The sequence below is a fragment of the Lithobates pipiens genome, unplaced genomic scaffold (assembly GCF_037356315.1).
Source record: "Lithobates pipiens isolate NorthernLeopardFrog02 unplaced genomic scaffold, aLitPip1_a1.2 Scaffold_22, whole genome shotgun sequence".
Lineage (NCBI taxonomy): Eukaryota > Metazoa > Chordata > Amphibia > Anura > Ranidae > Lithobates > Lithobates pipiens.
Window position 1 is genome coordinate 243,198,781 of NW_027507784.1, and position 27,632 is coordinate 243,226,412.

Consider the following 27,632-nt stretch of genomic DNA (forward strand, 5'->3'; position numbering starts at 1 on the left):
TGAGTATTCCCAAAAGTACTAGCCCCCAAAAGTACTAGCCCCACCTCTAGCCAGGTTAAGGGCACAGGGCATAACTAGCTTGGCTTAATTAGACAATCTATTGTTAATAGACCAGTCGCCTGCTTGAAGCAAAATGTAGCCATTACAAGCAGTTACCTGGAGAGTCTGGGCTGGATTCTCAACCTGAAATCCTCCTTAAAGCCACTAAAGAGGCTGGAGTATCTGGGCCTGATCATAGACACCGCCTAGGAAAGGGTGTTCTTGCCTCCCACAAAAATCAGCTCCATACAAGAGCTGGTGCAGATGGTCATGTCAAAAAGAGATCTCTCAATTTGCCTTTGCATGAGGTTGTTAGGAAAGATGGTAGCTTCATTCGAAACAATTCCCTATGCCCAATTCCGCTTGAGACGGTTTCAAAACAGTATCCAGTTTGCTTGGAACAAAACGATTCAATCTTTGGATGTGCCAATATGAGTGTCCCAAAGCCTCAGTTGGTGGTTACTAACGCGGAACCTGCTGAAGGTAAAGTCCTTCAGACCAATTATATGGAAAGTAGTAAGGACAGATGCCAGTCTATCAGGCTGGGGAGCAGTATTAGACATGTGCAGACAGAAATATTTTGTTTCGGAATTTCGTTTTCGTCCGAAAAATAAATTTATTTAGTTACTCCCGAAATTTGTTTTTATTTATTTTGTTTTTCGTTAAAAAATTGCATTCGTCTGGAAATCCAAATGAATTAAGGTCGAATCTGTCATTGAAGGCTTATGGTGTCTGTCGAATGTTTAAAGAAGATTCAACGGAGCAGCGAAATTCACTGTATGATGCTGCAATCCTACATTCCCAGTCGAATATTTCGACTACAAGCTATAGTAGGATTCTAATGTTGTACGTTTTCTATGGTTTTTTTTAAGGCCTGGCATGGATTTTAAGGGGAACCCCGCGCCAAAAAAAATGGTGTGGGGTCCCCCTCAAAATCCATACCAGACCCTTATCTGAGCACACAACCTGGCAGGCCACAAGAAAAGAGGGGGGACGAGAGAACGCCCCCCCTTCTGAACCATACCAGGCCACATGCCCTCAACATTGGGAGGATGCTTTGGGGTCCCCCCCAAAGCACCTTGTCCCCATGTTGATGAGGACAAGGGCCTCATCCCCACAACCCTGGCCGGTAGTTGTGGGGGTCTGCGGGCGGGGGGCTTATCAGATTTTGGAAGCCCCCTTTAACAAGGGGACCCCCAGATACCGGCCTCCCCCCTGTGGGAAATGTTAAGGGGGTACAAAATTTATCCCTGCCATTTCACCAAAAAAGTGACAAAAGTGTTAAAAATTACAGGAGACGATCTTTGACAAGTCCTTTATTAACCTCCTATGATTATTTCGGATTTTAGGTGCTAAAAGCGGCACAATTATTTTGCATGAAAATTTGGCGTTTTATATTTTAGTCCTGCAATTCTTAGGAATAACTCTCTTAAATCTGTTCAAACCAGAGTCTAGCAGACATCCCTGGTATGATAAAGTTTGAAAAATGAAATCATAAATTATAATATAATACATAACTATAAATAATTATACCAAATAATAATATAACAATAATAAAAATTATTCAATAATGCAATCAAATCAAAAACACTGAAATTTGCTCAGTTGCAGAATTGTCTCTGTCATTACTTTTCAATATTTGATGACGGATCTCCACACAAATCGCTATCCCTCAATTCTGCGAGTGATTCCAATTTATTATCGCGGTTTTCTAGCTGGTCTAAAATCATTTTTGATGTAAAGTGACAGTTTTGGTTGCTATGGACAATCTCCAGTTTCCAGGCATAAAGAAGAGTTTTTATAATATAAAACTGCATGCAGGACACTGGGCAGACCACTAGGGACAAAGGGGATGTGAAATAATTACATACAGCAATGTATGTATACTGTGTGTTTTACTTTTTGAATTTGGCGCTGATCTCTGTCCCCGTGCGCCGCAACGCTCGCAGGGAATGGAGATCGGCTCCGTGATAGATCCGGCGGAGGATGAGCTGCTCGTACAGCGGGGGGACATCGCTGGATCCAGGGGAGAAGGTAAGTAATCTCCTCCTGCATTCAGCGATGCGGTCCCGAGTCTGGCTCGGGGTTACCGCTTTTGGTACAAAACTTCCACCCTGAGCCAGACTCGGGAACACCGCCAGGGGGGTTAAAGTCTTCTTTTATCTTCTTTCTTCTGGTCTTCTTTCTTCTTCTTTTCTTCATCCTTCAGTTTCTTCCTCCATCTTCTTCTTCTTCCGATTCTCTACTTCCTTCGATCCACTTCTTCTTGTTCCGGTGTTCTCGTCAGGCATCTTCTTTTTTTTTTTTTGGCGCTGGGTTTCCCTTAAAATCCATGCCAGATCTGAAGGGCCTGGTATGGATTTTGAGGGGGACCCCCACGCCATTTTTTTTGGTGCGGGGTTCCCCTTAATACCCATACCAGACCTGAAGGGCCTGGTATGTTCTTGAAGGGGAACCCATGCCGTTTGTTTTTTTTACATTAAAGTCATGTTGTAAGTCGCGCTGTGATTCACACTCAAGTCGTGTCCAAGTTGCCTCCCAAAGTCATGCTGGAAGTCGTGTTGCCCCTGTGTGAATAGACTCTTATGATACAGGTTCAATAGACACAGATTGTTATTGTCAGAGTCACGTCGAATCTCCTATCTGTATCGAACTGTGTCAAAATGAAAATAAAGCATTTATTTATGTTGGATCTTTCGTTTTTCAGACTCTGTGCTTTCGTTATCGTTTGTCAAAACGATAACGAAAATACCTGAAATTCGGACGAAAATGCATTCGGACAAAAACTAATGCAAATGTCTAAGCAGTATTAGAAAAGATGACTGTCCAGGGACAGTGGTCAGGAACCGAAAGAGTCTTGCCCATCAACATCTTAGAGATTCGGGCAGTGTATCTGGCCCTGAGAACCTGGACCTCCAGGTTAAAGAATTGTCCCGTCAGGATCCAATCCGACAATGCCACGGCTGTGGCATATATCAATCACCAAAGGGGCACCAAAAGTCTCTCAGCTCAGAGAGAGGTGAACCAGATTCTAACTTTGGCAGAAAAGAATGTCCCATGCCTAACGGCAGTTTTCATTTCCGGGAGTAGAGAATTGGCAGGCAATTACTTAAGTCGCCAGCACTTATTCCCGTGGGAATGGTCTCTTCATCCCAAGATTTTTCTGGCTTTTTGCCAAAGATGGGGGACTCCAGACATAGAGCTTCTAGCGTCCAGATTCAACACGAAGCAAGTCAGCTTCGTGTCCAGGACAAAGGATCCACTCGCATACGGAACAGATGCGTTGGTTGATTGATCTATGCATTTCCCCCCGATTCAGTTGCTACCTTGACATCTTTGCAGGATCAAGCTGGAAAGAAAGCCGACAATACTGGTAGCACCAGCATGGCCCAGGTGTTCATGGTTTGCAGAAATCGTGAAGATGGCCAGACCTGCTATCACAGGGACCGATATTCCATCCTACTTTATGACAGCTAAATTTAGCGGCCTGGCTATTGAGACCCACATTCTGAAGAAACCTGCACTTTCCAGGTCAGTTGTCTCTACTTTGATTAATGCTAGGAAGCTGGTTTCCAGAGCTATATATTATAGAGTCTGGAAGGCTTATGTTTCCTGGTGTGAATCCAAGGGTTTGCACCCTTGGAAATATATCATAGGCATAATTTTTGCCTTTGGAGGTGAAGTTGGCCCTGAGTACTATTAAGGGCCAAGTCTAAGCTTTATCAATTTTATTTCAAAGACCGCTTGCTAAGTATTCTTTAGTCCGGGGTTTCATGCAAGGAGTGATGCAGATTAATCCACCAGTTAAATCCCCCTTAAGCCCTTGGGACTTGAATTTAATTTTGTCAGTGTTACAAAAAACAACCATTTCAACTGATACAGCAGATTCCCCTAGTCCTTTTGGCAAGGAATCTGGTATTTTTGGTTGCTATATCATCAGCAAGGAGGGTATCAGAATTGACTGTGCTTTCTTGTAAAGAGCCATATTTGATTATTCGTGAGGACAGAGTGGTGCTACGTCCTCATCCAGGCTTTTTGCCAAAAGTGGTTTCAGGCTTTCATCTGAATGAAGATATTGTCCTGCCATTGTTTTTCCCAAAACCATGTATCAGGGAAGAAAAGTAGCTACATTGTCTTGATGTGGTGAGAGCAGTGAAGATCTATTTAAAGAAAACTGCTCAGATTTGTAAGACTGGCGTCTTATTTATTCTGCCAGAGGGTCATAAGAAAGGACCGGCAGCATCGAAATCCACTTTCACTAAGTGGATTTGGCAAGTTATAATTCAAACTTATGTTTCGAAGGGAAAGATTCCCCCTTTTCAAGTTAAGACGCACAATACCAGAGCAGTTGGTGCTTCTTGGGCAGTGCGTCACCAGGCGTCCAGGGCTCTGATATGCAAGGCTGCGACTTGGTCTTCAGTGCATACATTCACAAAATTTTATCAGGTGGATGTAAGAGCTAATGAAGATATTGCCCTTGGGATGCAGTGTGCTGCAGGCAGCAGTATAAGTCCTCAAGGTCTGGGGGTGCCCTACAGGTTGTGTCTCCCTCCCCTCAAGTAGCATTGCTATGGGACGTTCCATCAAGTAAATACTTGAGGCTCTGTGTCCTATGATGTACGATAAAGAAAATAGAAGTTTTAAAACAGCTTACCTGTAAAATCCTTTTCTTGGAGTACATCATAGGACACAGAGCTTCCGCCTCTCTGTTTTATGGGGTGTAAGTATATTGCTTGGCTACAAAAACTGAGGTACTTCTGGAAGGAGGAGGGGTTATATAGGGGAGTCAATTTCCTGTATTGGTTATACCAATGTCAGCACCTGAAGGTAGGCCCATAACCCATCAGGTAAATACTTGAGGCTCTGTGTCCTATGATGTACTCAAAGAAAAGGATTTTACAGGTAAGTTGTTTTAAAAATCCTATTACGGTATTTTTCAAAAAAGTGTATTTTTTCCCCAAAAATTGCATTTGTAAGACCACTGCGCAAATACGGTGTGACGTAAAGTATTGCAATGACTACCATTTTATTCTCTAGGGTGTCTGAAAATGTTTGGAGGTTCTAAGTAATTTTATAGCAAAAAAAATGATTTTAACTTGTAAACAACAAGTGTCAAAAAGAGGCTCGGTCATTAAGTGGTTAAAGTGGATGTAAACCATCACATATACAATAAGATGATACACAGGGATGAAACAAATCTCCCTATATAAGTTTTACATGTATACCTTCTGTCTTCATCTGTATATATCCTTTTGAAGTGCTCTAAAGCCTTGTACACACGATCGGATTTTCCGAGAGGAAATGTGTGATGACAGGCTGTTGGCGGAAAATCCGACCATGTGTATGCTCCATCGGACAATTCTTGTCAGATTTTCCGCAGACAAATGTTGGATAACGGGTTTTTAAAATTTTTGCGGACAAATGTCTACTGTCGGATTTTCCGAGGATGTATACACACACTCAAAAAGTACAAACATGCATGTTTGGAAGCAAGGACGAGCCAGAAGCAGATGGTCTTGTAAACTAGCATTCGTAATGGAGAATTAGCATTTGTGACGTGGCAAATAATGAAATCACGCATTGCAGCGCACATTCTCTTCTTTAATGGGAGAATAATGAAGCTGCATTGCTAGTGATACTGATGGAGTTATTGCAAACACATTTTCAAAGGCTTTTTTTTGTGATATCAAGAATAATATTATTATTTATTTTATTTTTTTGGGCAAGTTACCACATCAAAGATATAACTATGTTGATGTCCCTTGTCAATTTTACATTGTATTTTTTTAAATGTAACTGCCTACTCCCAAACTGTCATTTGAAGTAAAACACATAGCCAAGTATTATTTTCCACAATTTTTTTATTGTGCATTAAAAAAAGAAAGCAAATAAAATTAGACATGCTATCTGCCAATAGAACGTAACCAAAAATTGCATGCTATGCATCCAAAAATATAGAAAATATAACAAATCAAATCATTATTCAACCAAAAAAATAACGTCAAAGCAATAATTCCAAGGCCAATAATAAATAACACTTTATCTCCTCCGATTCCGCAACATGTCGGGTTGATGAATGGCCATTCAGAAACAAACTGAAAAGCACGAAATGAAAAGCAAAAATCAACACTCACCAAACTTCTACTAACACGAAATTAGCAGAAGGAACCCTTCGGTTTTATTGGCCAACAATCCGATCATGTGTACGAGGCTTTAATGTTACAGATTTTTCTCTTCCTGTTCAGCACTGGGAGTGGATTATTGCCATACAGCCAAGACAACTGATTGGATGAAAGGCACACACCCCCTCTCCTCATAGGCAAAGGAAAGAAAGTAATGTGCAGAGCTGTGCTCTGATAAGTCAAGTTCTGTGCTAATCTATTTATAGCAACCTCCCACAACACACATTTCAGGCTGGTTTTATCTCCTGTGTCAGAAGTTATCAGAGCTACAGAGCAGGAGAAAACCACAGTTGCTTTGGAGAGAGATAAGAAAACACTGCAGATATATGTGCCCAGCTCAAATTTAATGAATTGGGTTTACATCCACTTTAATCGCATTGAATATAACACACTATTCAGTAAATCCTGCTGAGACCAGTATTCATATGCCTTAGACAAAGAAAATGAAATGTATGTCATGTTACCATGGGCTTATACCCTCTTACTTTTCTTAGACCCGTGTTTTAGTAACTCATGGCATTAGCTTCCTGCCACAAATGGACATGATTGTTGTGTTGTCTGATGGAAGAATTTCTGAAGTTGGCACATATAATGAGCTTCTTAAAAAGAATGGAGCTTTTTCAGAATTCCTGCAAACATATGCACTTACTTCCGAAGAAAGTTATGAGTCTCCAGCAAAATGTAAGTTAATATATATTAAAATGCTTTTGATTATTGTTTGTTTTTGAAATAGATCTTTACATAATAAAGTAGACATTAAAAATAGTTTGTGTAATGTTCTAGAACTACAGTGGGATTAAAAATAGTTTGTGTAATGTTCTAGAACTACAGTGGGTTCACCCAAGTCTTTTGAGGCTTGAGACTACAAGCTGCATTCTACACTGCTTCACCGTAGAGGTATCTAAACTTTTTTAGGCCTCGTGCACACTGGATGCTTTTACAGCTGCTGTTTTTGGCTTCAGACATTTTTTTTTTTGCAGCCAGTAAACTCTCCAACATGCTATCCTATGTGTCCACGCACTAGTGGGTTTTAAGAGGAGTTTTTCAGCTGTAAAAATGCTCTAACTCTGACAACACTTAAGAAAGCTGAAAAATGCAGCTATTCAGCGTATATCAGCGTTTTTGAAAACGCTGAAAAACACTACTGCACAAAGCTGCAAAAGTATTCTACAGCTACAGCTTTCCACAGCTAAAGCTACTGGCGTTTTTATTGCATCCAGTGTTCATGAGGATTAGAGTTTCATTACAAGCCTCCATACACAGTAACAGATGTAGATGTCATAGCAAACCTAGCATAAGCAATCATGCACATAGGCACTCTTCTCCAAATAGCATAAAAGACAGGTATATTCCGGGAACCCAGGAGGCAATGGTCTAGCATACAGCCTTGTCAAAATCAATGACATGAAGAAATATGCGGTATTCACATTCCCCAAATGCAGAAATTCCACATTGAGCATAAGTCCCTGAATGCATACTGCAGCTGTTACTAATTTTAACAGGGCTGCTGGTAGCAGAGTTTATGCTGCACCTCCTGGGTGTCAGAATACACTTGATTTTTATGCTATACGGGCAAAAACCCCAATGTACATGAGCTCTAACTATGTGATTTGTGTACAAAAGGGTGGGTTATGCTAGATTTTGGGAGAAGCAAGCACACCAATTGCTTAGGTGTGTGCTGGCTTCATAAGAGAACCACAATTAAAGCTCAGGGCCCCACCCTCTTGAGAGAGGGTGTCTGAGCCTGAGTTCACACATATGCGATGTGGGAACCAGCGCGATTTCAGCGCCTTTTTCCGCATCGCATCTCCCTTACAGGCAGTTCACACTGCCCTCTGCGAACCGCTGCATGTGTCAATACAAAGTTAATGACACCCCCAGATCGGTTTACAGATCGCAGTGTGAACTGTGAATTCGGACAGGAATTGGATCGCATGGGTGTGAAACACTCATGCAATCTGATTTCAGTGCGGAGAAAAAAAAGGTTTGCATAGACATTGCATGTGATCGGCACAGTAATGGGTACAAATCACATGCAATGTCTGTGTTTGCATATGTGTGAACCCAGGCTGAAGAGAGCTGTGTGAGATGCTGTCGGGTATCAGTGGTGTTCAGGTTGGGAGGGAGGAAGGCCCAAACCTGAGAGAAAGTCCACAAGGACAAGAGGGGGTCCAAATCGCACAAGTGATGTAGCTGGGGAGCTGAACAGAGATGGTCCAAGAGAGACACAAACAGCTAGGAAGCTGTAAGGAAGATGCAGAGCTGAGGTACAGTGTCTGTGCATAGACGCAGGGATGTGTTTCATGGTCAAGTGGACCAAGCAAAGGTACTAAAGTTCAGGAGGGAACCTGAAGAGGTACTTGGAGCAGTAAAACTGCCACATTTGAGCCAGTAGGCTAACTGTTATGTTTTACAGTAATGGTGAGAACCCCCAGCATGGGAAGAAATAAAAAAATGGGCTGCCATGCCCTTACAAAATACAGTTTTGGATTGGCGCAGCTCATTGTAAATGCACCTTCTGCTTGAATTTAATCACCCCAACATTACTAGATATATAACTAGAATATTGTTTATAAAAGTGAACATTTACAGCGTCTTACATTTGGGCAAGAAAATTAACAGATTGACCTGTGACTGTACATTTAGATGACAAGTGGGATGTTGGGGCATCTAATCTTTCAAAAAACAGTAATTTCCCATCTGTATGACTGGCAAGGATCTGGAGTAATCACAATTTACAGATGTTCTATTTCAGTTGACATATTGTTGAAGCCAGGGTTCTGGTAATGTGGAGGCGTTCACCTATTCTTCTTTTGAGTTATAACTTGCAAAGTGCACAGTCTATTTGCCTTTAGTAAATCCACCCCATGGTGTAGCTAAGTACCTCACCTCATACACCTATATATATGTAAACTGCTATTGAGTCATAAAGGCAATGTGACACACACCTCTTTGTGTTCCATATAAACCTCATGATTTTGCAAATGCTACCTTTGAAATGCTTGGATAGTTTATCATGTGAAACAACACAGCAGCCCTGATCTTTAGACATTTACCCAAAGGTTATCCTCTTATGCCGTGTACACACGACCGGACTTTTCGACAGCAAAGGTCCGACAGAATGAATCCGCCAGATAATTTGATCATGTGTGGGCTTCATCGGACCTTTGCTGTCTACAAATTAGATGGACTTTAGATTTAGAATATGTTTCAAATTTTTCCGACGGACTCAGTTTGTCTGTATGCTAGTCCGACAGACGAAAACTGACGCTAGGGCAGCTATTGGCTACTGGCTATGAACTTCCTTATTCTAGTCCGGTCCTACGTCATCACGTTCAAATCCGTCGGACTTTGGTGTGATTGTGTGTGGCCAAGTCTGTTCGGAAAGTCCGTCGGAACTCCACTGAAAAGTCTGTTGGGAAGACCGTTGGACCTAGTCTGCTGGAAAGTCCGGTCATGTGTACGCGCCATTAGACCACTTCAACAGCACCGGTTATATGCAGAAGCCTTGCTTGACTACATGATCTCCCTTTTGTGTATCAAACTCACCTGTCTTTAATTATCTATCTTTTCTCTTAGGTACTTTTACTTGCTAGCCCTTGCTCTGTCAGTGTCTTCACACACATCTACATTGTGACAGCCAGTGCTGCTATCACTTAGTATATTGTTGTAGGTTTTGCCAACAGTATTTAATGTAGTCTTTTAGTGAAGCCTGTCTTTGATTATATTATTCATAATACCTTGGCAATAATATATGTAGGTGTAACTGAAGGCCATGAAGGGAAGACAAGAAACGCACTAAAAATGGACTCTGTTGCTTCCACAAGGTAATACATTTTAATCTAATAAATGTTATTGTTCTTTATGTTTTATTTTGAACATGCAGTAACCTATAAATTCAATCACAGGAAGGTGAAAGACACAGAGGTGGATGGAGATACTGAAAGAGATGCAAATGCTGGAAAGCTTACTGATGCAGATGTCGCTCTCACAGGCAGGGTAAAGTGCATTTTTATTACATGTTTTGTATCAATACAAAAACAGCTAAGGGAGAGGAAATGGCATTGCCAGGCAAAGAAATCAGAAGTTTACACTAGATGAGTTTTTGTATTTTGATATAATCAGTCACTGAATTCCCAGTGAAAATGCTATATTTCTAAAAGCCTCAATGGTGCAATGAAGGCTGTGGGGTGTACAGTGTGGTTTAAACAAAGCCTGGGGTCTATTCCTATGTGCTGTGTGAAGGGGGAGGGAGAAGGGGGGTTTCTTTCCCACCAATCAGCTCTCAGCTCTCCTCACTGAGCTCTGCAGAGTATATTTCATCTCCCCGCCCTACTGTCTGAAAACTCAGACAAGTTGTAAAAATTGTGGAATTTGAACAGCTGTAGAGAAAAGAGGGCTGCAGATGAAAAGGTACAACATATGTAGAAGGATTTGTTACATCTCTGTGAGCTTATTGAAGATACTGTATATAGCCTCATGAAAAAGCAGTTAACCAACCTGATCGCAATGGAAGCACAAATCAACAGTGACATCTTTTTTTTTCAAGATGCAAAAAGAGGAATCTCATACCTAATGCCCCCTGAATTAAAAAGCTTTGTGCAAATATACTTACCTCTACATATGCAAAAGGACTTTGTAAACATACCAGCAAGAGACAAAGGCACAATCTCATACACAAACTGTATGGTAAAAGGATAACAATCAGGAAGAAAAAGCAGTGGGTTTTTGAAACCCTGATAGCATAGGATGCAAGAAGAGAAGAATGTTTGGGAAAAGAGGGATTATTGCGGTGCCTGTCATTCAAACTGGTAGCATAGGATGCTATCAACACTAACCAAATTAAAAATGAAATGGAAACAATACAAAGGTAACTGCAAAAACTTCCCATTCATAAGAAGCAAAAAAAAACCTCCAAAAAACGAAAACTATACCAAAAGCAAACTCTTTGGATACAACGGCGCAGTGGTGTGGGTAGCACTCTCAGCAGTAAGAAGGGTCGCTGGTTCGAATCCCAGCCACGACACTACCTGCCTGGAGTTTGCATGTTCTCCTTGTGCCTGTGTGGGTTTCCTCCGGGTACTCATGTTTTCTCCCACACTCCAAAGACATACAGGTAGGTTAATTGGCTTCTGTCCAAAAAATTGGCCCTAGTATATGAATTGGGGACCTTGGATTGTGGGCTCCTTGAGGGTAGGGACTGATGTGAGTGTGCAATGTACAGGGATAGGGACAATTGTAGAAACTCACTCAGGTTGAACTGGATGGACTGGTGTCTTTATGCAACCTTACTAACTATGTAACCCAAACAACATAAAACCAACACATCTACACACCTTTCTAAGCCCTTGTACACACGATCGAAGATTCCGACGGAATGTGTCCAATCAGTTTGTTTTGTCTGATATTCCGACTGTGTGGTCTGCAACGGACTGTTTCCGTTGGAATATCCGTCGGACCAACTTTTCCAACTTGCCAGAAATATTTTCCAACAAAATGCTCCGATCGGACATACTCCGATCATGTGTAGAGAATTCCGATCGAACAAAGTGCCACGCATGCTCAGATCAAATTCCTACATCAAAGCTATTGGCTACTAGCCTGAACGTAGTCCCATCATAACGAAATTACGTCATCACGTTCTGAAAGATCGGATTTTCCGACAACTTTGTCCGACCGTGTGTATGCAACAGTTTCGGACAAGATCCGTCGGACAAAATCCGACAGACAAAATCCGACATATTTGGTTGTCGGAATCTCCGACCGTGTGTACAAGGGCTTACAGTGACCTGGAAGACAATCCAGAATCTCAAATATTCAATTTGAACATTCTGACCTCGCTGAAAATGTGGATATAACAGAGGAACTTGGAATCATCAATACAGCGTATGTCAGATCACAACATTTCTGAACCAGAAATAACAGTCCTTTCCAAAGGCCTTACATTCTGCGCAACCACCAAATTGGATCATTTACAATTGTTCTTGGATATAGAGGAATTCTTTAGTAGGCTGAGACTTAAAGAATATTTTCACAGAAATTAAAGTAATCTGATCACACCAAACTGGACACCTATATTCTTGTTCAACATTTTTATTGAAATTTAAATTTGTATAACAAGTAGTGTAACATGGGATACATATATAAAAACAATAGAATAGTATATATACATTCACACTTATAATTAATCTTACAAGAGAGGAAACATTAAGATTCATGGATACAATATAGGTTATTATAAATGCAAGGATCCAAAATAAAGTAAAAAATGATGTGGAAAGTTGGTAAAACATGCCTCCAGACACCCATCCACCCCATAGGGGCTCAAACTGTGAATGGGTGGGGGCATGTTAATCCATAAACTAGAAATGTTATTAAAAATAGTAATAAGATTATGTGATATATATATATATATATATATATAAGGGTGTAACACACTCCTTACTAATTATTAGTTAAGTGTAGCAATTTTAAAGATAAAAATTGTAAAAATTAAATCCTCAAAAGAAAAAAAAAAGCATTATACAATACTAATAAGATATAAGGCAATAAGTAAAATATTAAGGTATCCCAAAATTGTTGTTTGTATAATAAACGAGAAAGGAAAATAAGAAAATTCGGGCAATATAATAGTATTGTTACCAGGTAAGGAATATATTGATTTGCCCTTCATACTAAGGATATCTTAGGCCGCGTACACACGCGCGGACTGTTCGCCCAACCTTGTCCGCTGAACAGTGTTTGGGCGGACAGTCCGCTCGTGTGTGGGGCTTCAGCGGACAGTTTCAGCGGACAGTTGGACGAACAAGGTCTTACGGAAATTCCGAAAAACTGTCCGCTGAAACAAGGTTTCAGCGGACTGTTCGCTCGTGTGTAGGCTTGTTCGGCCAACTAAGTCTCGCGCATGCTCAGAAAGGATTTCCACGTCGGAAGGTTGCATTGCAGTGTATAGGACGTCGTATTTTTCGTCCCGTCGTACGCGCCGTTCACGTCATCGCGCACGGTTTCAGCAAACTGTTCGTCCGTCGTCTGTGGCCATGTCCGTCCATGCTAAGTTTGAGCGGACTGTTTGCCGAAACTGTTGGACGGACAAAGTTGGGCGAACAGTCCGCGCGTGTGTACGCGGCCTTATGATAACAGAGTGTAATAAGAGAAGAATAGAAAAAAAGAAATCTCCCGAGGTGGCGACCCAGCTCTCAATATGAGGCTCTCAATATGAATAAGTAATATTACATAAATAAAACATGGATTCTAGTAGGGTAACAACAATGACTGGTCAAAAGCAGAAGAAAAAAAGTGCTTAACCCATGGTTGCCAAATCATACGGAATTTATTAATATTATTTTCTTCGATGGCTGTCATTTCAGCAAAAATGAGAGCCTTGTTCATTCTATGTTTGGTTTCCACCACAAAGAGTACTGGACTAACATGCCTTGGCAATGGTTTGTTTGGCTGCAGTATTAATTTGAACAAGTAATTGGAATTGAGTCCGGGTGAGTGTAGCCGGTTTAAGCAAAAAGAGTGCAAAATATTCTTCCAGAATTCTTGAGCCACCGGGCATTGCCACCATATGTGAAAGTGGGTACCTGGTGTGGAGCAATTATTAGGGTGTGATGGAGTAAATTTTGCTATTCTAGCTGATACTAGATACCAACGCGCCAGAACCTTGAAGTTAGTTTCCAAAGCAAAGCAATTAGGAGATGCTGATTTGGTGGTTAACCAGATATTAGACCAGTCATTGATATCAAACATTTGTCCTATATCCTGTGTCCATTTAGCAGTATATGGGGAAAGTACATTGTTAGGAGTAATAATGAGTTTTTGATATACTAATGAAATTTTCCCTCTAACGTGTGGGTCACTCATACAAATACGTTCCAATTCAGATATTTGATTAAGTGGTGTACCTGAAGTTCATTACCAGGGAGCCCATAATTTGTACGTAACATAGGAAATGTCTGAAAAGTATACGCAGAGACTAGCTTATAAAATCTAATCAAATTCATGGAAGTCCATACAGAGAAAGATTTCGTAAACTTCAAAGCGGGATAAAAGGCTGGGTTTCCCAAGAAAGGAAAGGAGGGGGTTATGTGTTGATTGAAGCTTATGAGATTTACCAAACCTATCCCAAATAGCCAACGAATGTTTCGTAATGGGGTTAGTTATATGAGATCTATCTTTAGATTGAAGCCATAACAGGTTAGCAACAGAGATGGGGTCACTCTCAATAGATTCGATAGCCAACCACAAAGGTATTTCCTCTATGGAATGATATTTAGTTTAGTAATAAGAGGAGAAGTTTGGTAATCCCAACGCCCCACGCGTTTTGCTAAGATAAAGGGTAGACTTGCATATGCAAGGTTTAATATTACTCCAAATGAAGGACATAACTTTATGTTGTTTGAATCTTAAGAAGTATGACGGTAAAGAGACAAGAAGTACTCTAAACATGTATAAGAACTTTGGTAATATTGACATTTTTATAGCATTTATTCGTCCTAACCATGATAATGGAAGAGAGGACCATTGTTTCATAAATCCTGTGCATTTCTTCAGTAGGGGTAGATAGTTGGCTGCGAAAAAGGTCAGAAAATGAGGATGTGATATGTACTCCCAGATATGGTAGTTGACGAAATACCCAATTAAATGGTAGAGAGATTTGAGCCTGCTGAAGGTCTGATTGTGATAGAGAGATATTTAACGCATTTGATTTTGTGTGATTTACATATAATCCAGAAATATGTGAGAATTTATCGAGTATATTTAGAAGATTTTGGGCAGAAATGTGGGGATGTGATAAGAAAATAAGAATATAGTCTGCAAAGAGACAAATTTTGTTATGATATCCACCTAATTCAATACCTTTGGGGTCTGGATTGGCTCTAATTAATTGTGCTAAGGGTTCCATAAGTAAGGCGAAAAGCAGCAGGGAAAGGGGGCAACCCTGTCTCATGCCTCTTCTAATATCCATCATTGCATGACCCATGCATTAGGGACATACCTCTCCGTACTTTACTTCCCCTTTGTAATAACCCCTTCTTCCCTTCTAATGATTCCTATACCATTATTCTCTTAACTTTTACCTTCTACCCAAATAATCAGGCCACACAGGAGTTGGAGTATAAATGGCCATAGCAGCCTTTTATTAACACTCTTCAAACCAATAACTTAAATAACTTTATTAAATATATATATATAAATATATATCAACTGTTTGGTAACGGTAATTTTAAAAGAACTCCCAGTCAGTTGGTCTTTGACGGTACCACGTTCCACCTTTTAAACATAACTTTTTTCCACCATTCCACTGCGGGACCAACTTTTTCATACCAGGCCTCCGGCCGTTTATAAGCCTGGAGACAACCACCTTCCCGCAATGCCACCAAATCCCGTATTCCAGCCTACCCTTCCGCTGGGATACACCAAAAGGGAGGGCCCATATCCCTATGAGCTCCCCCCCACATTTCCATCATCTGTTTCCTTTTGCCCCATCAAAGACCAAAAGACACCGCCACAGCCCGCAAGGATGACCCCCTTATCCTTAAGGGCCCCTCCACACCCGCAGGGCCCGTTCAATCCCATCTTGCAACCCCAACGCCCAAAGGTCAATGCCCACTGTCGACAGATGGACCCCATCCCCCCGAAGGTACATACCCACGTTAACCTCCAACTCCACGTGGCGCGCCACTAAACCTCCATTACGTTTGATGAACCCCCCCAAAACCTTGTTAACTTTAATACGGGCTTTGTTAAGTCGGACCACAGACCGTGCCATCCGCCAGGCCGTGCGTGCTACAATGTCAGACCAGACTATGACCATACCTGGGAAATCCCTCCGAAGCATGAGAAAATCACACTTCACGTCCGCTATTATCTCCCGAGTGGACCTAATCCCCAGGTCATTCCCCCCAACATGGAGAACCAGCACATCAGGGGGCCTATCCAGTCTGGCGTACCGGTGTATTTCAGGTATGACCCTACCCCACTTCATCCCCGGGATACCCAACCACCTGATGCAAGCCTCTCTACGCGGGATCCCCAACTGACGTCCTTCCGGCCTGACATCTGCTCGCCTGGCACCCCAAAAAACATAGGAGTGTCCGAGAATCCAGACGAGGTAAACCTCCATCTGAAACGACACAGACAAAAATCAACAACCCCCTTACACAAGCCCCCCACTCACCCCCCGACACCGGAAAAACAGCCTACACCAAGTGCGGCCGAACATAGGACCTGAAACGCCTGGACTCCCACCGCCCAATCCGTTTTACCGCAGCCTCGTCCAACCCGCATCTGGCAGCCTCTGTGGCCGCCCCGATGCGGAAGGAGTGGGAAGCAAACTGCGCCCCGTCCAACCCCCCCAACGTCAAACATTTTCTAAACACCGCTATAAATTGGAATCTAGACAGGAAACTCCCATCCCGATGCACTAACAGTGGACCCTCCCCTTGTGGACGAAGCCTCATGAACTCCGTCACCGCCCTCACCGGACAGATTTCTGAACCCGGCAATGCATACAACCAAACGTCCACACCCTTCCCCTTCTGGTCCGTTTTAGACCTACGCAGTTTCAAACACACGTAACCCTCCCCTAATGCCACATCCTGACCCAACAAACCCCCCCCCAACATTCTTCGCTGGACTGACCAGCTCACCCACCCGGAAACCCCCGAAAAAGGCCAAGGAAAAAGCTGTTCGAAATAGCTGAGCTTCATAACCGGACGCACACAAACCCCCCAACTGCCGGCAAACCGCCTGCAAAATAACAAAAGTCACCGGCCTCCTTCCGTCCGTCTTCTGATTACCCTTCCTGTACCCCTTCAACGCCTGCCGTACCCAGAAACCTTTTGTCGCATCCGGTTCTCCCCGCAACTTAAACCAAAATGCCAGCGCCACCAGCTTTCGTTCAATCCCAGAAACTGACCCACGCCCCTCCATCTGCCTCACCACAAAATACAAAACCAACAGACTACTGTCCGCCCCCCTACCCCCCAGCCCGGCGTCCGCCAGCCGTGAAAACTCCAGCCACTCCCTCCAAACTTTACTGTTCGCCGACCAAGTCGACTCGCTCACCGACCTCCTGATCCATCCCGCGGCGATCCCAAAGCAGTTGTCCAAAGCCATGCTGGGCAGGGGATCCCCTCTCTCGCCGCTCCCGGAGCCAAGTCCCGAAACCTCCGCCACTGAAATCGAGACAAGGCATCGGCCAGGTTATTCTCCACCCCCGGAACGTGTACGGCATACAGAAATATGTTCATCTGCAGGCACCTCAACACCAGGTGGCGCAGCAGCCTGATCACCGGAGGGGAAGAAACCGAAATCCGGTTAATCACCTGCACGACTCCCATATTATCGCAATTCAACCTAATCTTAAGGTCCCGACAGGACTCACCCCACAATTCCAAAGCCACCACCACCGGAAACAACTCCAGCAGAACCAGGTTCTTAGTCAACCCCTCCTCTACCCAAGTCCGCGGCCAGGCCTCCGCACTCCACCGACCTTGAAAATACGCCACGTACCCCGTCGACCCCGCCGCATCCGTCACCAGCTCCAGGTCGAAGTTACTCACCGGCCCATCCATCCACACAGAACGTCCGTTGTAATCCTCCAAAAACGTGTGCCAGACCCGCAAATCCTCCCTATGTTCCCTGGTCAATCTAACGAAATGAGTCGGAACAGAGACTCCCGCCGTGGCCGCCGACAGCCGTCGGCAAAACACCCTGCCCGATCACGCTGGCCATGATGGCGAACGCGTGCAGCCAGTTCGAGAAATTCTGCGGTATAAGCCTATACCGCCTCTTCTCCTCGTCGTCCTTCTTGGAGTCATCAGGCTTGACCCTATCCAGATTAAATTTTTCTAGGGGCAGCAAGGAAAATATCTCCACATACTCACCCTTGGTGATCTTGTCCCGCACTTCCTGTTTCAGATGTGCGCCCAACGGCCCCTCATAGCACACATACACCTCGCACTTCGCGGCGTCCGCTATCCTAACCACATCCACCCTGGGCACCGCTGCCGCCTCCCCCTTCTTTTCCACCCCCGGAGTACTTACCCCAGCGTCCCCCGTCGTTGAAACCGTCAGGGGCACGACCACCGGCGGATCCGCTGCCAAAGGTGCAGAGCCTTCCTCCCGCGGAGTCCCCTCCGGCCGTTGCGCATCCTGTTGCGCGCTCACCCCCACCGGGGCCCCCTGAACCTGCACGCTGCCCACCTGCGTCTGCCACCCCAGCCCCAGGTGTCCCCCCGGACCCCCAACCCAAGGAGCAGCCCCTGGGTGGACCCCCGTGGCCCCGGCCGCAAACCGTTGAATCAGAACCTGGATTCCCCCCAAGAAGGATTGGAAATGATCGTGTGACCCGCCGGTGGCGGGCTTACCGCCCGCCCCCCACGGGCCCACCGCGTCATGCCCAACACCACCCCCAGTAGCCCGCACATCCCCCCCAACAATCCCACACAAAGCATCATCAAAAGCACTATGCGAGAGATGTAAAGTCTTACCTGGCTGCCTGGTTCCGTTCCCGTCAGCCGCCGCTCCGGATGCTCCAGCCGCTCCAGCCGCCGCGACGCCGTCCCGAATCTCCTCCTCCAAACCCGATATCTCACCTTCCGAACGCTCTCCTGCCGTAGCAGAGGCGTGTTTAGCCTGCCGGGCGACTCCACCCCAGCGGCCGTGGATCGACAACTGCTTGTAGAAGCCCGCACACCGTCGTCCCGTCCCCTGGCTCCACTCCGTGCGACCGCCGCCATCCGACTCCTCACCGGTCCCCCAGCTCTCCCCCTCTCTTCAGCCGCCAATCTTCTCCCATCCGTCCGTCCGGACCTGCCCGCAGCGTCTGGTTGCTGGCGCACAGGCGTGACACTCCGTCTCCCCCGCCGGGTCCCCCCCTGCGGCAAAGACGCCGCGCTCCCACGGGCGACCGCCGTTCCCTCCTGCACTGACCTCGCCGGCGGGGAGCTGGCTCCTTCCGCATCTCCAGCCTCGCTCCCCGAGCCCCGCCCATGAAGAGGATTCCGCCCGGACCCCCCAGGCACTGTGGCGCCCGAACGTTTTGCAGGGGGGGCCGGCGGGTCCGTCACCGGGCTCCTAGGGTGGCGCTGGGCTCTGGTGGAGGGGCCTGGGGAAAAACGTTCCGGCGGCCTGGACCGCCGAGCGCGTGGAGTTGGTACCCCCCCGTAACCGGCCCCCCTCCCGCCGCAGCGGTAATGGCCGCCACCTGGCTCTGCAGCCAGTCCGCCCCACGTGACGCCGCCGCGGCCTGCAGCCGCGAAAACAGCGCGTCCAGATCCGACATGCTATGTCCCGCTGCGCTGTACAGCAAAAAACCCCCCCGCCGCTCAGGACACCCCCAACCGAGTCCAGACAGTCCCACTGAGTAAGTCCGCTGAGTGATCCCCGCCGCCCACAGCGCGCCTACCGCACAACGCAGCACAATCACGGAGCAGGTCCTCCCTCTGGCAACTCTCCTGTTAAACTGAACCACCACGCTGCCGTCTCAGCTCCTCCCCTTCCTTTTATCATGCTCCGCCCCCCTTCTTCCTTCTTTCTCTCCGCCCTCCCCTCCTTACTTATCCTTATTTTATTAACCCCCTACGCTCTTCCCTCAGCATTCGTCATGTCCGGCCCTCCACCCAGCCCCTGGCTTAATTCCGTGCCTTTCTGATTTGTAATCAGCATATTTAATATAAGCCCTCAGATTGTTATATAGGGAAGAGACCCAAGTAAGGAAATGGTTTCCAAAACCCAATTTTTGGAGCATATAATGCATTTAGGGCCAAGTGACTGAGTCAAATGCCTTTCTGATGTCTAAAGATAGAAGGCAAGTTGAAATACGTCTAGATTTAGCTGCATGAATGAGTAAGAGGGTTCGTCTAATATTATCTCCTGCCTGTCTCTTAGGTATAAAACCAGTTTGGCCCCAGTGTATAAGTCGGCCTATGATATTGTTCAATCGAGATGCCAGAATCTTAGATAGTAAATTAATGTCTAAATTAAGGAGGGATATAGGATGATAGTTAGTGCAGGAAGTAGAATCTGAATGGGGTTTTGGAATCATAACTATAATAGATGTTAGTGTTTCAGATTAAAACGAGTGGCCTGTCAAAAGTGAATTAAAGGCTCTGGTCAAAACTGGAGTCAAAATTTGCTCAAAATCTTTTATGTAGTTTCAATCCTTTCATAGCGGTCTGAACTTCAATATTTGTAATGGGGCACGCAAGTCGTTTTCGCTGTTTACCATTTAGATTAGGGAGTATGAATTTGGAAAAAAGGGTGTCTGCGTTGGTCAGACTGAAATCTTGAACAGAGGAATAAACTCTGGCCAAATTAGACTGAAACACCTCTAGTATTTTAGTTGGGTTACTAGTATAGGCATCTTGTGACATTTTCAACCTTAAGGAAGTCCGTATTTGATTTATTGATTTCAAACTTCTTGCCATGAGAGTGTCAGGTTTAAGGTATTGAACATGTTGACGTTTACGTATGATTTTGTCTGCAGAATCAGTCAAAAATAGATCTAGATCTAGCCGGGCCTTATCAAGTTTTGCTTGATTTGTGGCATTCGGGGATGACTGAAAAGCAGAGTGACAATTATTAACCACTTGCCAACCGTTGTCCGTATATACACGTTAGCAGAATGGCACGGCTGGGCAAAGTAACGTACCCGTACATTACTTTAAAATTCCCGCTGTGCGCGCACCTGCCTCAAGCTCCGTGACCATGCCCGCAGGATCCGTGGACTCAATCGCCACGGGGATACCCGCGATCATGTCACAGAGCTCAAGAACTGGGAGATGTCGATATAAACAGCATCTCCCCATTCTGCCTAATGACAGGACACTGATCGTCTGCTCCCTGTCATTGGGAGCAGCGATCAGTGTCCATGTCACACACAGCCCATCCCCCAGACAGTTAGAAACACTCCCCTAGGACACACTTAACCCCTTCCTGCCCCCTAGTGGTTAACCCCTTCACTGCCAGTGACATTTTTACAGTAATCAATGCAATTTTATAGCATTGATCGCTGTATTAATGCCAATGGTCCCAAAAATGTGTCAAAATTGTCTGATGTGTCCGCCATAATGTCGCAGTCACTATAAAAATCGCTGATCGCTGCCATTACTAGTAAAAAAATTATTAATAAAAATGCCATAAAACTATCCCCTATTTTATAGACGCTATAACTTTTGCGCAAACCAATCAATAACGCTTATTGCGATTTTTTTTTTTTAACCAAAAATATGTAGAAGAATACGTATTGGCCTAAACTGAGGAAAAAAACGTGTTCTTTTATATATTTTTGGGGATATTTATTATAGCAAAAAGTAAAAAATAATGTTTTTTTTTTCAAAATTTACGCAATTTTTTTGTTTATAGCGCAAAAAATAAAAAATGCAGGGGTGATCAAATACCACCAAAAAAATGCTCTATTTGTGGGAAAAAGAGGACGCAAATTTTGTTTGGGAGCCACGTCGCATGACCGCACAATTGTCAGTTAAAATGACGCAGTGCTGAATCGCAAAAAGTGCTCTGGTCAGGAAGGGGGTAAATCCTACCGGGGCTGAAGTGGTTAAAAGTAGCTTCCAACTTTGTAAACATACGTTTAAGATTTGTTGCTTGTTGTATCAATCTACCCTGAATGAGCACTTTGTGGGCTTCCCAGAACGTAATGTCGGAAACATCTCCCGTATTGTTAGAAGAAAGTCGTTTAGTATTCCTTCAATCTCAATTCTATGGGAAGGATGAGTTAGTGTAGAGTCATTAATACACCATGTGGTATCATGTGACCTGGGTACTGGAGAAGCAATAGTAGTTCATATTGCACAATGGTCTGACCATGTAAAGGGGAGAATGTTAGAGGATAAAATTTCCAGAATCATGCTAGAAGGGACTAGAATATGGTCTATTCTTGAAAACGATTTATGCGGATAGGAGTAATGTGTAAAACACCTACTAGTCGGATTAAGTAAACACCATGTATCTACCAAACCGTGTTAGTAAGTGGATGTTGGAGAGTTAATTGAATGGAACTAGTACTGGGGCCTGGAGAGGACTTATCCAGGAAAGGAAAAACCGTTGCATTTGAATCTCCACATAGGACAATGGTACCAAACGTATGTGTTTCCACAATTTGGAGAAGATGGGATAAAAAAGATTCAGTTTTTTTATTTGGGGCATAATATGATACAATTGTAATAGCTATATCGGATATATAACGTGTGAGCAGTATATATCTTCCCTCTGGATCATTCAGTTGTGTTACGCGGGAAAATGTCATAGAACGATGGAACCCAATAAGAGTCCCACGTTGTTGAACTGTGGTAGAGTCAGTATAAAATTGTGGATATGAAGCAGATAGAAATTTAGGGGAAGACTTGTCAGTGAAGTGGGTTTCTTGCAAACAATTTATGTGTGCCTTCTTAGCTGAAAAAGACCACATTGCTTTAGTTTGTTTATGTGGAATATTAAACCCTTGTACATTCAAGGACATAATGTTTATAGGAGCCATAACAAATCAAAAATGACTATCATAGCATGAATAACACAATTAATGACTAGAGCTGTGATCACCGCCCCGAGAGAGAAAATGGGAAAAGAAAGGACAGAATAAGGAAGATCAATTAGCAATCGAATGACCCTAAGATGATAATATCCAAATGATAAATAGTAGCAAAACATTAGGGTATGGAAGCATCTCAAAGGAGTAATTAAAAGACTCCAAGAAGCTCCAAAGCCATCATCAGAATCCCACATAATAATAGCGAGGGTCTGAAGGTGGCAAGGGGGGCAGCAAGAAGTTCCCAAAGGGTGAACTTCACCAAAGAACCACAAGAACCATATAATAATCAACTATAAACTGTAGTAATTGGCACAATTTTTACGCAAACAAAACTATGTCACTACCAGCCATTAGATTATCCACTTTGGTAACTATAATAAAGGAAACAACATATTGAAAAAAAAAATCTTTTATATAATGGATAGGACTCTGTACATTAAACAGAGCCTGGTATTAGAAGATAATAGTCTAAGCCCTTGTACACACGGTCGGAGATTCCGACGGAATGTGTCCGATTGGACTGTTTTGTCGGATATTCCGACTGTGTGTGGTCTACATCGGACTGTTTCCGTCGGAAGCCCTTGTACACACGGTCAGAGATTCCGACAACCAATTCCGTCGGATTTTATCCGTCGGATTTTGTTTGAAACTGTTGCATACACACGGTCGGACGAAGTTGTCGGAAAATCTGACGTGATTACGTTATTTCGTTACGACGGGACTACGTTCACGCTAGTAGCCAATAACTTTGGTGTAGGAATGTGGTCTGAGCATGCGTGGCACTTTGTCCGATCGGAATTCTCTACACATGATCGGAGTATGTCCGATCAGAGCATTTTGTCGGAATATTTTACCAACAAGTTGGAAAACTTGGTCCGTCGGAGTATCCGATGAAACAGTCCGATGTAGACCACACACAGTTGGAATATCCGACAAAACGGTCCGATCAGACACATTCCGTCGGAATCCCCGACCGTGTGCACAAGGGCTAAGAGGGACTTTAACAATCAGTCTGAAAAACGCAAAATGTAAAACTTAAAAAATAAATAAATTACTGGTAATAAAAAAAAAATATTCACAAAAGATTATTAATATAATCATTGGAAATAAAGACCAGACTACAAGTCTATGAACTTGTAACAGTAGTATTGTAAAGAGATAGTTCCTTATTCAATGTATATTGCTGGGGGTCTGAATGAAAGAAATGGATTAACAGATAAATGGAAATCATTCCATTGAGTCTTCGTTATTAGGGGTCGAGTTATCAAAGTGACCACGCTTATGTAAATTTTGACATGATGGGGTAGATGGGTCAGAGTCTGCTGCTACATTTTGCTGAGGGGATCTGGAGGCTGATCTTCTGAGACAGATCTTTAGATGATTCTTGGTCCACTAAGCCCATTTCAATCAAGGCTGACTGCAAATCCTCTGAAGAGCGACAGACATATCTGGTTTCTAAATGCGTGAATCTGAGAGGAAAAGGAAAACCCCAATGATAAGTTATTTGATGACTATGAAGTATTTGTAACTGGGGTTTGAGTGTGCATCGTTTAGCCACTGTGTTAGGAGAAAGATCTGAAAAGAGTTGAAATACATGACCCTGAAAAATGAGGGAGGCCTTTCCTCTGGCTGCTGCAAGAAATTGCTCTTTAGACCGATAATAATGTAGCTTGGCAATTATGTCCCTAGGAAGGCCATTAGGTTTGCATGGAGCCAATGCTCTGTGCACTCTATCCATCTATAATCTCTCTATAGGAATACTAGGTTGTAATTCCTGAAACAGTGCAGTAAAAGTGCAGTAATAGTGGCTTCAACATCAGAGACAGATTCAGGGATACCTCTAATGCCGCGTACACACGATCAGACTATCCGGCGGACTTAGTCTGGCGGACAAACCGCCGTAAAGTTCCGCCAGACTGTCCAAACGAGCGGACCTGCCCACACACGTGAATTTTCCAGCGGACTATCCGCCGTAATTTTGAAATGAACGGACTTGCCCCCACACACGGAGGAAAGCCTGTTCATTTTGAGTGCGGCTCCAGGTAGCCGGAACCAGCAAATGAAGCGTCGCTGGATCCGTCACCTGGTATGGACTTAAAGGGTAAGCCCTACACCGAAAAAACGGGGTGGGGGTCCCCCCCTAGGTCCATAACAGACCCTTATGCAAGCACGCAACCCGGCTGGTCAGGAAAGGGGGTGGGGATGAGCGAGCACCCGCCCCCGAGCCATACCAGGCCACGTGCCCTCAACATGGGGTGCTTGGGGAAGGGGGGCCGTGCGGCCCCCCCACCCCAAAGCACCTTGTCCCCATGTTGATGAGGACAAGTGCCTCTTCCCGACAACCCTGGCCGTTGGTTGTCGGGGTCTGTGGGCGGGGGGCTTATCGGACTCAGTGAGCCCCCTTTTAATAAGGGGGCCCCCGGATCCCAGCCCCCCGCCCTATGTGAATGAGCATAGGGTACAATGTACCCCTACCCATTCACCTGTGAAAAAAATGTAAAAAAAAACACAACACACAAGGGTTAAAAATAGTTTATTGCACAGCTCCAGGGGTCTTCTGCCGTCTTCAGGGGTCTTCTCTCTGGACTCCTCCGCTATCTTCTGCTCTTTTGCTAGCTCTTTTACTAGCGGAGGGTCTTGTCCCCCTCTTCGGTTCTTCTTGCCGGGCCTCCGTGCCTTCTTCTAGCTCTTTTACAAGCGGTGGCCCGGTCTTCTATCGCCGCTGTCACCGCCTTCTGTTCTTCTCTTCTTCTGTTCTTCTCTTATTGAGCTGTTGACTCGTCGCTGCCTCTGGCCACAATGACAGGCACGTGGCGTGCGGCGACTTATATAGGGACATCGCCGGGAGATGTCCCCACCCCCCCCCGGACTTTTGGGTAAAAAAAAGTCCGCCGGAGCCCACACACGGGGGGATTGTCCGGCGGACTCGAGTCAGCCGGACTTTTCCACCGGATTGTTTGATCGTGTGTACGCGGCATAATCCTCAAGTTTGCCCTATTCTCTTGGTTCTCTAAACAGGACTGTAGTAAAGCATATTCTTCCTTAAGGTTCTTAAATTCAGAAATATGTTGCTGTGTTTGGCATTCAATATCATCCACTCGTATTTCTAACTCCAGCTCTCTAATCTCTCTTGTCAGCTTATCAGTAATGTGGTCAGATGTCTGTTTAAGAGCTTTTTGTAGTATATGTTAAATTTTTTTTAAATACATCTGACTGAAGTACTGACTGTGAGCTTCCTGTATCTGAGTCAGACTCAACAGTAACATCCAGAGTGTTAATGTTAAGTTTGAATGGCTTGGCAGATTGTGAAGTGCTGGGCTTGGAGGAGATTGCTGCCGCCATCTTGGATGTCGGCTGGGGCGGCACTTTAGTATTACCAGCCTTAAATTTTGGTTTTGTGCTCTTTAGCACCATAATAACAGTACCTGAGGGCTTTATGAATGATTAACTGGTGGTTTTTCTGCTTTTCTGCGCCACTGGTACTGGTTCTGCAGAGCGAACGTCCCCGGAGCGGAGCTCTAAGCAGGACACCTATATTAACAGCTTCAGACGTCGAGTTACATATCTGATATCCACCCAGCAATAGAAAATGTTATATTATTTTTCACCACTGGAGCGAAAGGTTATAATTTATTTGCACAATAGTTATAAAACCAGCAAATAAAAGGAGAACCAGTTGTGATGGATACAAACAAATACATACATGAGGGCCAAAGGCAACTGGCAAATGCTACTTAGTGCAGAAACCTGGATTATGATCCAACCCAGGATTTCACTCAACAATTAAAGGTCTCATTAAAACACAACGCACATTTGCAACATTTACACCCCATAAATGGGTGTAACATGTTACTTAGCACCACCCAGCCCCCCCCCCCCCCCCATTACAGTGAGCTGGATTCCTCTCCCCCACAGCTGCTGTCACATTTAAAATCAGCGATCTGAGAATGAAGCAACTGCGGTAGACAGACTTTATTTCTCAATGGACTATAAGAGCGCTAGCCAATGATCCTTCTCCTTAAATCTGTGGAAATTGGCTCTCCCATAAACGAGCCACAGAGAGGCAATATAGTGTAATACTGTCTTTATTAAAAAGCACTTGCATGTCTATATAAGGTACAGTAGATAGCGGCACAGCTGAGGGATGAGGCAGCTACCGGTCTGTCACTCGGTATGTGAAGCAGGAAGCGCAGCATTCGTCTCAGCTGGGAGTGGAAGTAAAAACAGTTTCAAGCGTCTCAAGCCTCGTTTTCAGTGCATTTCGTGCTCAGGTGCACGTCATCAGGAAAATGGAGCCGCCGCCATGATAACGGAGCCTAAATGCTACACAATGCAACGCCATTGGTCAGTGGCGATCACATGGGGTAAAATAAAGATTTTCCATAGAGATTGCAAATATATAAAATGACAGGCTGTCAGGAAAGGTTCCCTCCGCTGGTAATATAGATCATTTGGCTTGCAGTACTGAGATCCACCAGCAGGTGTCCCCTGGCAGTTTGGAGCTGTCAGAAGAGCTTTTCCCTGCTGGAATTATGTCATCTTTGGTCCGCAGTACTGGCGTCCACCAGCGGAGGGATCCTGGCAGTGTGGAGCAGGTATTACCTTCTGCAGTCAGGCGTCACATGACTGATAGCAGCCATTGTATAAATACCCGGCAAGTGCACACACACCTTGCCCTGCTATTGTCCTTGTGCCCTGACCTGCAGCCTGTTTATCTGTTACCCGAACCTTGATTCCTGGCTCCTGCCCCCTGCCCCCTGCCCCCTGCCCCCTGCCCCCTGCCCCCTGCCCCCTGCCCCCTGCCTCCTGCCCCCTGCCTCCTGCCTCCTGTACCTGTTGTACCTGATCCTATC

General features: G+C 44.5%; 1 protein-coding gene across 1 annotated transcript in view; it reads left to right on the plus strand.

The window, feature by feature from the left end:
• Window positions 1–27,632, plus strand: part of LOC143924555 (multidrug resistance-associated protein 1-like) — a 435,651-nt gene that overhangs the window by 283,053 nt on the left and 124,966 nt on the right. Inside the window, exons 20-22 of the mRNA XM_077448932.1 lie at window positions 6,716–6,902; window positions 9,982–10,048; window positions 10,130–10,220. Of these exons, the coding sequence (XP_077305058.1) occupies window positions 6,716–6,902; window positions 9,982–10,048; window positions 10,130–10,220 (345 nt within the window). The remainder of the gene's footprint in view (window positions 1–6,715; window positions 6,903–9,981; window positions 10,049–10,129; window positions 10,221–27,632) is intronic.